This window comes from Diceros bicornis, chromosome 18 (assembly GCF_020826845.1).
Source record: "Diceros bicornis minor isolate mBicDic1 chromosome 18, mDicBic1.mat.cur, whole genome shotgun sequence".
NCBI classification, from domain to species: domain Eukaryota; kingdom Metazoa; phylum Chordata; class Mammalia; order Perissodactyla; family Rhinocerotidae; genus Diceros; species Diceros bicornis.
In genome coordinates this window covers 35,413,965-35,426,820 of record NC_080757.1, presented here as the reverse complement: position 1 = coordinate 35,426,820, position 12,856 = coordinate 35,413,965, and the positions used below count along the sequence as shown (strand labels likewise).

Here is a 12,856-nt window from a genome sequence, read left to right as displayed (position 1 = left end):
ATTAAACAATTTTTATTAAAGCTTTCATATTCCTAAGTCAAAATCTGAAACAAAGCAAACAACAACAAAAAACTCCAAAATGCCCCAGTTGGTCCTTGAGCTTGAACATGCAAACCAGGTCAGAGCACAGAGCCACAGAGGAAAATGAGCATACCACATGTAGCTAGAAAGCTCAGCATCTGGATATCATGGGGAAGCATGAGCTACCCTATTCATGACCATAACATGTCTTTTGACTTCCTTTTTTATCTTTATAATACTATATTCAAAGCTTAATTGGCAATATTTCCCCAAAATACCAAAATGTGGGAAGGTAAGAAAAAAATTCCAAAATTATAAACCTACGTCATCATCATCTTTTGCTTTTTGCCTTGCATCTTCAGCTTCTGCGCGAGCTCTAATAGGGAAAAAAACAAAACATGTTATTTGAGTTGAGTTCATCTTTTCAAAGAATGCAAGAGTAGGTCAAAAATTTTAACCACCATTAAATGATTATTTTTCTTTTTCCAAACAGAGCATTTAGCTGCCTTCTTTTAGCAGAATGTTCTCATAGCACTGTTCTCAGGAAAAAAATAGGTATTTTTTAAGAAAGCTGGGTGAAGGAAGCTGGGTGAAGGAAAATAATGAATGTTTCTAATTCGCTTAGTAGCAATATTTGAACAGTTCTTCTAATTTTTTTCACATCATGACATACAAAAATGGTAATATTCAGTAAGTGGAGGGACCTGCTCACAGCAGAGGCAATCAGCTGGGCACTTCAGCCTATCCCAGACAGCACTTGGCCCTTCCCGGCTTGAGAGGGAGGAAGGCATGGGTCTCCAGTGCACCCTTAAACCCCTCTGTGGCACCCTGGCAAAGAGAGTTTGGTTTAGAACAACATAGTGAAAACTTACTTCCTAAGCTCTTCCTCTAATTCTTTGTTCTTCTCTTCCAGCTTCAGCTTGGCTTGTTTCACGGCCTCCAGTTCCCCTTGCAGCACGTCTTTCTCACAGGTCAGTTCATCTACTTTTGCTATCAAATCATTCTTCACTACATTCAAAGCATTTCTAAGAAACACATATTTCAAGTGCATCATTACAAATATTCTTTCCATCTTTCAGCTTATTCTCTTGTAGACTAAAGTCACTACATAATCATAAAGCTGAATAATAATTGAATACTTTAAAGGTGTATTCTACTTGATATTGTTTGTAAATAAAGGTAAAAAAAAAAATACAGAGCAACAGCCTAAGTTTTTACTCTTCCCACTTATCAAATGAAGAACAAACAGATAAAGCAAGGCAGACCACTAACTAATAAAAATGTGAGAATTAAGTAAGATTAAACTTTTAAAAAACAGCATCCATAAGGGTACTATTGTTAGTAACTTCTAAAAAGATATTACCTAACCAATTAAGTAAAATTAATCCTTGAATTTACCTTTAATAATTCATGAGAAGAAAAATCTAAACTGAAAAAAAAAATCTAAGATTTAGTTTTCCTTTTGGGTATAGTGGGCATAGGACCTGATTATAGCTGAATATTGTTTTAGATATACACAGATGTTCCAAAGTTGCTCTGACATAGCAAATTAACAAAGGCGCCCGATCTGCTTTTCCACACGACTCAGGACCTGCCCCACTAAACAATACTCTAATGTGTTTGAGGGCCTAAGACCCCACAAATTGTACCTGAGAACCCTCAAGTATAGAGCAGAGCTCTGAAGAGGCGGCCTGAGTATAGATCAAAACATTTATGTAGAAATAAAAGACCCCAAGAGAAGAGGTAAGAAAATAGACATCTCGGGAGGGAGCAAAAAACACACAGGACACATCCAGAAGATTAAGAGAAAGGCATGGAGACTTGAAGAGTGGAAAGGAGATGAAAATCTGTTTCTGCAAAAAACACAGCCATGAAACATATCCATCAGTGAAATTAATCCCATTACCTATTTGCTTGTGTCTGTGTGCATGCACAAGGCCACACGCAGAGAAGGGGAATGAGAGGGGGTAGTAAGACAGTATTAGTGCTGTGTTAAAATGAGGAAGTGTCATTGCCTTGGATGAGACGAAAATTCAGTATCTTTTGTTCCTTATTAAAATTTTCTATATACTTACTTGGTTTCCAACAGTTGTGTATTTTCTAATATAAGATTCTCAACTTCACGACCCATTCCTATGAAAAGAAAAAGGATAAAAACTTTGAAAATAAATTTATCAAAAATTATATAAACTTATAATAAGCTGTAGTTGCAAGTTTTATTTTATAAATTTTATCTGTCCTGTAGGAATCTCATTTTGCTATATCTACTTGCGTGGATTATAAAATTATAAATAATTATCCATCACAAAACAAAGCTAAAGATTTTGTTAGCCAGTTCTTTATAACTGTTAGTCTATATTTTGTTTCTCATAGATAATATTTCAAAAGGATCCAGACTTTTCTGCCAAATATTCTTAAAAAGTAGCAGTATTTAGGGGAAAAAAAAGGAATAGCATTGATATGGATCAGAAACCTTTTCCAAATCACAGTTGGTACTGTAGGCTTTGCCTAAAAATTAGGTCTTATTAATAAAGAACAGGCAGAAACAAGGCCAAAGAAAGACGGAACCCCAATGCAGATGAAACCTTACCAAAGAAATTATGGTCTTAAAGCCCATGCATTCCATGTAAAGCAAAAACAAAGAACAAGAAACGTTTTACGTAAGAAACAGCATGAAAATAGATCATTAATCTGTAAAGTTTTATGCATGATATGAAAAACATCTGGAATCACAATGCTATGATTTAATGCATAAAGATGTGCAAAAGACAGAAATTAAGATGATTTCCTTCATTCATAAGGATGCTCTCTGTTATACCTAAAAAAATGCTTTACCAACTCTTTTGCACAATAAAATTGAATATAATTAGACTGAAAACCCCAGATCAATAATATTAAGTTTCCTTCAAAGTGCCACTTCTGAAATGACAATGTTCAGCTGTCACTTTATAGAATTGTGTTTAATAATTTAATGAGCACTGTTAAGGAGGCAGGTAGAGGATTCAATGCAAGATCCAACGCAGTGACCTTTAGGGAGAAGAATGCTATTTAATTTGCTACTCACAAGAAACGGAAGAAATGAAACAACACACTAAGGAATATATCTCAAAAAGTTACAAAAACAAAAAAAGTGAAGCAAAACAAAACAAAAAACCCACAACTCACTTATCTTAAGCTAATATTGGAAAATCACATACAATGGAAGAAGTAATATTCATAACCCAGCTAAACAGGAAGGAAATATTTCTAAAGAAAACTACATAAGGTAAAGGAGTTAACATATCCCTTTATTTTTAAAAAAAGGTATATTTCAAAAGACTTAAAGATAATTTAAAACAAAACCAACCTAGGAATGCAAAAATTTCAATGCTCACATATGGACTCATATTTTATCTGTATTTTAATTATCTCAAATATTCTCAAAGATCAGGGTGCTTCTACCATGAAGAATTAAATATCAGAAATAGTTGCTTATTTAATCAGCTATCTATGTATTCTCTAAAAACTGAAAATGAAGACAAACTAAAAGAGTTTCCAACTTCCAATTCCAAAATGAATTTCGGCAAGATATGTTGAAATATTTGCTTTAAACATTAATGTTAACTTTTCAATAAAGCTATAGAGTCAGAAGAAATAGGGTTTAAATTGGTTGAAAAAAGCTTACATAATGACTATGCTATAAACTCTCAAGCACACAGCGAGACAAGCATAAAAGCTGAAAATATACGCAGGGCAAAAAAAAACAGTTCAACAGAAAAGAATGATGAGGAAGCATTAAATGAGAATAGCCGCCAAGAAAACTTAGCTTAAAAAGCAGTAATAAAGTATTTAAAAGCATACACACCAGAATATTCCCCTGGGTAAGCAGCCCAAGAGAAAAGTGAATGAGAATCTCAATTAGATTGTTTTCAAAAAGACAGATCTATGCTTATTTATTTCAAAACGAGAGAGAGGAGACAATAAAATTGAAAAGATGTAGAAAAACAACTAACTAAACACAAAAAAGTGTAAATATTATAAATAGGAAAAAATTTTGAAATATGTACTATATGGGAATCATATCATATAAAGTAGTTTCTAAAGTTTAGACATTCCCAATGAAGAGTTCTCTTAATATCCAGTGTATAAATTTAATATATAATCAGTAGGATTGTCCAAAATTTTCACTATGAAATGTATCAATAAAAATGAACTCATAACTATAAGAAAAACATAACTTGAAGTGGTCCCATTTTTATTCAAGACTTCAACCGAGCATTAAATTTAGGTCTAACATATTCGGAAACTTTACCTATTAAAACAAGCAAAAAACTGCCTGACAGTTTTTAAAACAACAGATGTCTCATTTGGAGTTTTAGCATTGATTCTCAAGCCAAGTTCATAGATGGGATTCTGAATTATCTGTTAATTCCTTTAGAAAGTATGCACAATTTTACCTATCTCTGTACGTGCATTTTTCCAAAAGTGCGCTGCCGTCTTACAAATTCTCCTGTAAAGGAGTTTTAACCCCAAAAGGTAAAGAATCACAGATTTAGAGGTGAAACAAAACTGTCAGAACTATTCAGCAATCCATTTGTTTAGTTGCTGTGCTGTGTGCTACAGACTCAACAGTGAGTGAAAGACATAGTTTGTCTTGGCCACGTTGAGCTTATAGTCTATCCAGGTACATAAAAAATGACAGTAAAGTACAAAGGGTGCATAATAAAATGCAATGCCATGAGAAAATATATTTCAGGGACGACTTAAGCTTTAACCCGGGAATCAAGGCAGAATTCCTAGACAAGGATGTACCACTTAAGCAGAGGCAAGAAGGAGATACATATAGAGATAAACATATAGTTTGTTTTTTTTTTAAGAAAGGGAGTAGAGTCTTCATGATTGGTTATGAGGGGAGGGAAAGAGATCTAGGAGGGAGAACTGAGTGGATGGCGAGGTCATTCATTTACTGAGTTAGTACATGTTGGTATAAGAACAGCCTTGGGAGAGAGGACAATAAAGATGATGAACTGAGCTTTAGGCATAGCAAGTATAAAGCCCTACAGCTCATCTTAGAGGTATCTAGTGGGCTGTTTGGAAGTAATAGTCTGGGCTCTACAAAAAAATCTTGGATGGAGATAAAGACTTTGGAGCAATTAAGCCATGAAAGCAAAGAAACAACAAGAACAATGAGACTTTCCAAACAAAGAAGCGGCCTGGGACAGGAACACTGATATCTGAAAGATGGGCAGAGGAAGAGGATCCTGCAAAGAGACTGAAAAGGAGTAGTCAGAGGCAGGAAAGAATGCAGGAAAGTCTGATATCACAGAAACCCAGCAAACATAGTTTTAAGGACAAATGCTATTTGACAAGTCATGTGAAATAACTGAGAAGGAACCGCTGAATAGAGCAAAAAAGAAGGTTGTTCAGGCAAGGTGAGTACGGGGCAGAATGCCAGACTGCAGTCCGATGAGGTGCAAGTGGGACTGGGGAAACCCGGCCAGTTAAAGTAGCCATACTTTCAAGAAGTCTGTTTTGTTCACTAATGTACCACAGGCATCTAGAACAGTGCTAGGCACATAACATACACCTCACCAATATTGCTGCACAAAAGCGTGACTAGAAATGGGAGGAGAGGGAGTGGTAGAGTGTAGAGGTACTGAAGATAGAGTCAGAGGAGGGCAGTATTTTATTTTTAAATGGAAAAGATCTGAACGTGTTTAAATGATAGCAGGAAGAAGTTAGTAAAGATAGTGAAGTTGAAAATATAGAAGATAATCAAGAGAAAGAAAATCCCAATAGTAGGATGTATGAATGTGTGATTTCCAAGTTCTAGAATGTGGCCATGGGGAGTGACTGAAGTGAATGGAGAAAAGGATCAATGAAAATAAGAAAGTCAAGGGATGAAACTCCAATCAAGATAAAGAATAAAATGTGGGGGGTTATCTCTTTCAAATTATTAAAATCAGAAAAAAGTAATCTAAGTACTGAGTACACGTATAATAACTGCAAAAATTTATATCTTCGAACAAGAGTTTTATAATAACATAGTAATTAGAAAAATGAATAATGAGTTATAGAAATCTATGTACTTATTTTTCAACCCAAGGTCAATTAAAGAACTTTGGGAAACAATTTTGTTAGTTTAACTATATTCCATTTAGTATTACACCTCAATTGCTATCACTAAATTGTACTGAAGAGAAGCCACGGAACAAATATGTGCCTTGGAAATTTCATTTACCATCTTTGACCAAAAACTATTTACGTAGGCATAAGTCAGTACACGTAAGATAATATATTAAAATCTTCTAATCTGGAACCTTCTAGAGGCAAATATATTGATATCTGCAAAAGGGGAAAAAAGTAGTTTACAGTCTATTTCTTCTTTTCAAAGTGGAAAGGAAACCAGAATATCAGGAATTTGCTTTTACCCTATATATTACCCTTAATTTTCTGACTTAAAGAATGGAAGCTTTTAGAAAATATTTGATTTAGAAGACCACAATTATTTCTAAGTACTATGTGGCTTCTTAACTCTTTATAAAAAAGGAAGTTTGAGGCCACTAACCTCAAAATCATATTATTCAATATTGGATTATGAGGCAGCAGAGTGTACAAATTACATTAAAAAGTACCTCATTCTGGCTAAATACAAAAGGGCAGCATGAAGAAATTTTTTTGGATGATATATATTGACTCTGGTGGTGGTTACACAACTCTAGACATTTGTCAAAACACAAAAAATTCAACAAAAAGAGTGAATGTTACTGTATATAAATTTGAATATAATTTTAAACATTTTAAAATTCTTCTTTCTAATATTTTTGCATCTGCCCCTCAATTTTGCCAGGAATTCAGTTTCTTAAACCAATCAAATCTTGATCAGGAACTTTTCATGCATAATTTAATGTTAACTAAAGTTAAAGTGTAATCTTAAATGTAAAAACGGAGTGTTTCTTAAGAACTGATCTTTTAGCCCTCCTTGAGAAATGCAAGCTCACTGAATTGCTTTCAATGTTTTACTTATACTTTAATGGTGGGACTCTTTGTCTAACTCAGAACACTTATTTACATATTTTCAATCTCTTTTACTAGATATACTGTGAGCTCTGTTTAGACAGAATTTGTGTTTCCTTCAAAAAATACTTTAAACTGTCAAGGATATAACTGATAATCAATAAACTTAACATAAATTAATCCAAGCAATACCACTCTATATTCACAAGAATTGACAAACAGCACCTTTTGAGAACAGTGTAGTCAGTATTATAAATACACAAAAATTTTTTGGAGACATATCTATTCCGAAAGCTTTGGTTTTTAATACCATAAGGTTTCCAATTTCTATAAAGTCTTAAGTTATAAGAAAGATACATCAAAGCTAAGTGACATGAGTCAGAATCATGTAATTATTATTGAAAGGAACTTTAGAGATCACCTAGAGCAGGAGTCAGCAAACTTTTTCCATAAAGGGCCAGATGGTGAATATTTTAGGCTCTGTAAGCCATATGATCCCTGTTGCAGACTTATCTCTGCTGTTGCGGTGCAAAAGCAACTATAGACAATAAGTAAACAAATGAGTGTGGCTGTGTTCCAATAAAACTTTATTAACACACATAGGAGGTGAGCTGGACTTGGCCCATGAGTCGCAGTCTGCCCAATCCCTGAACTAGAGTCCAGCTCTTTCATTTCATACACAAAGAAACTAATGCCCAGAGAGGTTAAGCAAAGGTCACCAGATAAATAGTGGAAGAGCCAAATACAGTATTCTTTTCAAACCAAGCATTCTTCAACAACACAAACTCTAAAATGATTATACTTCCCATAGAGCTAAAACAGAATACTCTGTGAAATCTCAGCAAAATCAAGTGTTGTAATTTCTTATTTAATTAAAGTCAACAGAATTTAAAGAAATCTAAGCCAGGAACTAACTATCCATCAATCTATACATCTACACATCTACCCATACGCATACACACACACCCACCCCCCCCATATATATATATATATATAAATCACTGTGTTCCTCATGTGTAATACTGTTCTCGGAATATATACCAGGAGTTCAATAAATTGTGTTATATGAATTCAAAATACAGATTTAAACGCAATTCAATTTTAGGCATGCAAAGATGCTTTCATTTAAAACTTTCATGATTTCAAAGAATACATTCCTGTTAATTACCTAAAGTGCAATAACTCTGTACCACTGGGTAGTTAGGGACATTTTAAAGGAATTTCAATTAAATCACTTAAAAAATCTATTTTTAAAACAGTATGATACTTCTTCAGATAAGCTATCATACCTAGTAAATCTGCTCCTTCATCCACATCTCCAATTAGGCCTGAGCCAGCTGAAGACAGTTCTTCAAAGAGAGATTCTGTATTGCGATCAAAAGCTTTGTTCTCTATGCCTTTGGTGGGAGTGCTATGCAACAAAAACAACAGAACCAAATCAACAAATATTACAAAGGCTTTCTTAACAGTGTAAATTGAATACAATAGGATAAAGTTACGTAGGAATTTTTTACATGTAATTTACATTTAATACAAAACATAATTTTAAGAGTTCTCAAAAGACTCCTAAGAAATTCCCATGAAACTCCACAGAGACAACTGGTGAAGAAAATATAGACTTTCTGTGGTGAGATCCCAGCAAACACAAACAATAAATGGCAGTAACAGAGAGCAACACTCTGCATTCTATCAGGCAGGGGCCTAAGTGCTTTACATGAATTATCTTACTGAATCCTCACATCTACTCTACAAAGGAGGTGCTGCCATTATCCCAGTTTTACAGAACAGGAAACTAAAGAGGTTAAGGAAGTTGCCAAGATCATCGAGCAAATGAGGGAAAGAGGCAGAATCCAAACCCAGGCAGTTAGGCTTCAGAATCCACAATCTTAACTACCACGTTATATGTTGTTGGGTATAAACTGACATGGCTGTTTTCTTTTTCATTTAAGGGCAACTTGACAGTATCTATTAAAATTTAAAATGCAAATACCCACTGATCCAAGAATTCGATGTCAAAAATATGTCCCACAAAAAGGCACAATCACGTATCCCACATATCACAAGAAGGCAATAATGTACGTTAAAAGGATGGTCAGAGCAGCATTTTTAATAGTACCAAAAAGCTGAAAGCACCTAATAGATCATTAAGAGGGCACAGATGAAATAAATTACAGATATACATAAAAGTTAAAAATTTTAACTGTATAGTTAAAAACATTAAAATAGACCTTTATAAACTAAAGAAACCCATTATACAAAGGTGTTTTTTAAAAAGCAAGTTGCAAAACATATGTATAATATAAGCCCTTTTTTGCAGGGGTATGGAGGGGAATGGAGAAATGTGTATGTTTGTGCATTAACGTTATATTAAAAGAAAAAAGTCTGCACAGGATTTCCAGTTAAACATGGTGGACTGAACATAGTCATTTATCACCCAATAATTCAGAAACTCTAACTAAAATGACGGTAAAGGAATTAAAAAAGGTATACACTCACAAGGACATAGGGAATAGAAAAAGAAACTACAGCAGATGAAACGTGAACAAAATTCTGTAAAATGGAAAACAGACGGGCAAACAACAAAAACTGATTTAACAGACCAGAGAAAACTGAAACCTGAGCCATCAGGGTTCAGGGAGGAAGTCACTGTGCTGCCAGAAGCCCTGAAAGGCCCAGGAACTGAAGGAGCCGGCAATCTGAGGAGAGAAGCATGTAAGGGGGAACATAAAACACAAGGATGGGATGAAAGATAGCACAAAAGTATGAGGCCTAGATCCAATCCTCCAGAACAGAGAGACCTCCCTTCTCTCAGCATTGCACCCTGAACAACAGAAGCCAAGTTTAAATGTTACAGGCGGGAAACCAGAGAATCAGAGTCAATTACTTAAGTATGAGCAAAACAGCGACACAGTACCAGACGTTTAAAGAAGGCCTCTGTTATAAAATAAAAAGCCCAAAACAAATGGCCTGTGACAGAGGCACTCAGAGCAAAAGGAGACAATGCAGGCAGCAGCAGAAACTTAAAAAAAAAAACACCTAATTTTTTCCAGAATAAATGTTGCATCCATAAGAGAATAGTGGGATGTTATAAAAAGTCGCCATCCATGACAAAAAAAAAAAAAATCAATGAGTGTTGAAAGATAAAGTTGAAGAAATCATCCAGAAATTAGAACAAAAATAGAAGAGATGGAAAAGAGGGGAAAAAAGTAATTATGAGGGACAGTCCAAGATGTTCAATAGCCACCTAACAGGTAGTCCAGAAAGAGAGAGGAAGAGACAACAATAAGAAGAAATAAGGAGAAAATTTCTCAGAACTAGGAGATATGAATTTCCAGAAGAAAGGACTTAAAACATACAAGATATAAAAGATACATCAAGCACATCATCATGAATTTTAAAAAAGGAAAAAAACACAAACAAACAAGGATAAAGTGAAGATCCTAAAAGCTTCTAGAGAGAATATACAAAAAAGAACCAAAACGGCAACACTCCAAACTCAACATGACAATGAAGCAATGTTTTCACAGTTCTAAAGGAAAACTTCTGCAAGTTTTCCAACCTAGAATTCTGTATCCAGCCAAACTATCAATCATGTTTTCAAATGACATTTGTCACATTTAAGTTATCAAAAAATTTACTCCCATGAAGACTTTGCCCAGAAAGCTAGTGAGAATATGTTCTGTCAAAACAAAGGCATAAATCAAGAAGCAAGATGACATGGGATCCAGGAAACAGAGGATACAGAAAGAGGTGAAGAGAATTCCTGGCAAGATAGTAAGGGCAAATTCCAGGACCAGAGCAAACACAACAACAGTCTAGACTGGAGAATGGGAATAGAAGGCCCTATGAGAGAGAGCGCTAGGAAACTGGTTTTATGTTTGGCCATTTTGAGAATGTTTACATTTATGATTTGCAGGGTATCTGTCAATGAATTAGTGATAGGCATGTAGAAAACTAAGCAAAACAAACAAAACAAAAATAAACAAAAAAACCCAAGGCTTTACTAATTCCAGAAAAACAAAGTTGTAAAAGGAAATGTAATCACAGTATATTCTGTGACTAAGCTGTGATTAGTATTTATGTAGTCATAATAATATAAACAATGAATGTTAATTTAACAAAAATTGAGATACAACTATATTGGGAAGATGAAAGGAAGGATGGTGGTTTAAGGAGCTACAAATTCATCATCTTCCACTATAAAGTCAACAGTTAATATTGCAGCCTTTCTTGTTTTTTTTTGAAAAACCAAACTCAACTTATTGTATTTCATGTTTGCTTGCAGCCTTTTTAAATCCAGGGTTCCTCACTTGATGCAGAGAATACAGAAAATGATTTGAGTGATTATTTTCCCAATTCTCCCAAATAAAGTACATAGCTGGTACTATTCTAGATGCATAGAAGTGTAGCTAATTCATTACACACAAGGGATGCCTTAGGGCATTAGAACTTAATTTTCTCAAAGAATCCAAGCTTATCTATGCAGAAATAGCAGTATAATGATGTACATCTGAAATTTATACAATGTTATAAACCAATGTTACTGCAATAAAAACATAAATTAAAAAAAAAAGAAATCCCAGCTAAGAAAGAGAAGGACCAAGAAAAAGCAGCAGAAGGATGTGATTTAGATACCTGAAGATAAATAACAAAAGAGAACTAAGAAGTGCTAGAGATTGCCTCTCAGGAGTGGAAATGAGGGGTCAGTAGGGGCAAGGGACTACTACTGCCCTTCATATTTTGTATTACCATTAGACCTTAATACTGCATACATGCATTCATCTAATAAAAATATTTTTTTGATTTTTAAAAAGAGGTTCAGAATGACAAAAGCACAAAACTGTTAACAAGGGGCTGTATCTCCTAGGCTTAGGAGAGAATAGATAAGAAGAAAATTTCACTTTTTATGCTCTGCATTTTTAAATTTTTAAATAAACAATAAAAGAAAAAAAATATTTTAACAGGACATAGCCTTTGAAATCAGAGAGTCCTAGACTGAATCTCAGCTCTACCTCTTGATAGCTTGGTAATCTTGGACAAGTTACTATACAATTCTAAGCTTTCTCATCTGGAAAATAGGGATGAAGACATCTACCTCACAATGTTGCAATTAAGATAAAATTACATAAAATAATGATGATGATAATATTAGCTAACATTTAATGAACTGGGCACTTTGCCAATGATTTAACATATATTGATTCATTTACTCCTCACAATCATCTGAGGTATTATCATAATTCCTTTTTACGGATAAGGAAACTTACCTCAGATTCAAATCCAAGGCAGGATTTGAACCCACATTGTCTTACTACAGCCTCATGCTTTTAACCACTACTGCACACTGCACAATGTCTAGCAGTGATCAATAAGTGGCATGTATTTTTATGGTCATTATTAATTAATTTTAAAAATCAATGGAAGAAATTAAAAAAGGCAGTAGCTCTTGTGTGACATTCTTGAACATTAATATATTTCAGATGGCCTTCATTAAGATGATACACAACCATTTTCTTCCTATCACTAAACATTCTCTACTCCCCATATAAAATGATACCAAAGTGAGACTAATTTCTTCCAAAAACGAGACCATTACAGTTTTGAAGGGAGTACATTCTCTTCTTCTGATCTGGGGAAGGGACAAAGTTTGCTCAAACTGTTACTTCCCCTACTCCTGCTTCTATGTTTCCTCAAGTTCCAGAAAGTATGGGATACCCCTTGGCTGTCTTTCCCCTATCCTTCCATATGCTCCTAATCCCTGATCCTGCAAAGGTAACATTTCATCCAACATTTAAACTACATGCAATGCCCAGTTTAAAAAACAGAAACTAGAATATAA

At 34.3% G+C, this 12,856-nt stretch overlaps 1 protein-coding gene across 6 annotated transcripts in view; it reads right to left on the bottom strand.

The window, feature by feature from the left end:
- Positions 1-12,856, bottom strand: part of SPAG9 (sperm associated antigen 9) — a 132,383-nt gene that overhangs the window by 33,006 nt on the left and 86,521 nt on the right. For all 6 annotated transcript variants that reach the window (XM_058560636.1, XM_058560637.1, XM_058560640.1 and 3 more), the window contains 4 exons: positions 8,307-8,428; positions 2,097-2,154; positions 894-1,046; positions 346-397 (listed from right to left, as the gene is read on the bottom strand). In XM_058560636.1, coding sequence (XP_058416619.1) covers positions 346-397; positions 894-1,046; positions 2,097-2,154; positions 8,307-8,428 — 385 coding nt within the window. The remainder of the gene's footprint in view (positions 1-345; positions 398-893; positions 1,047-2,096; positions 2,155-8,306; positions 8,429-12,856) is intronic.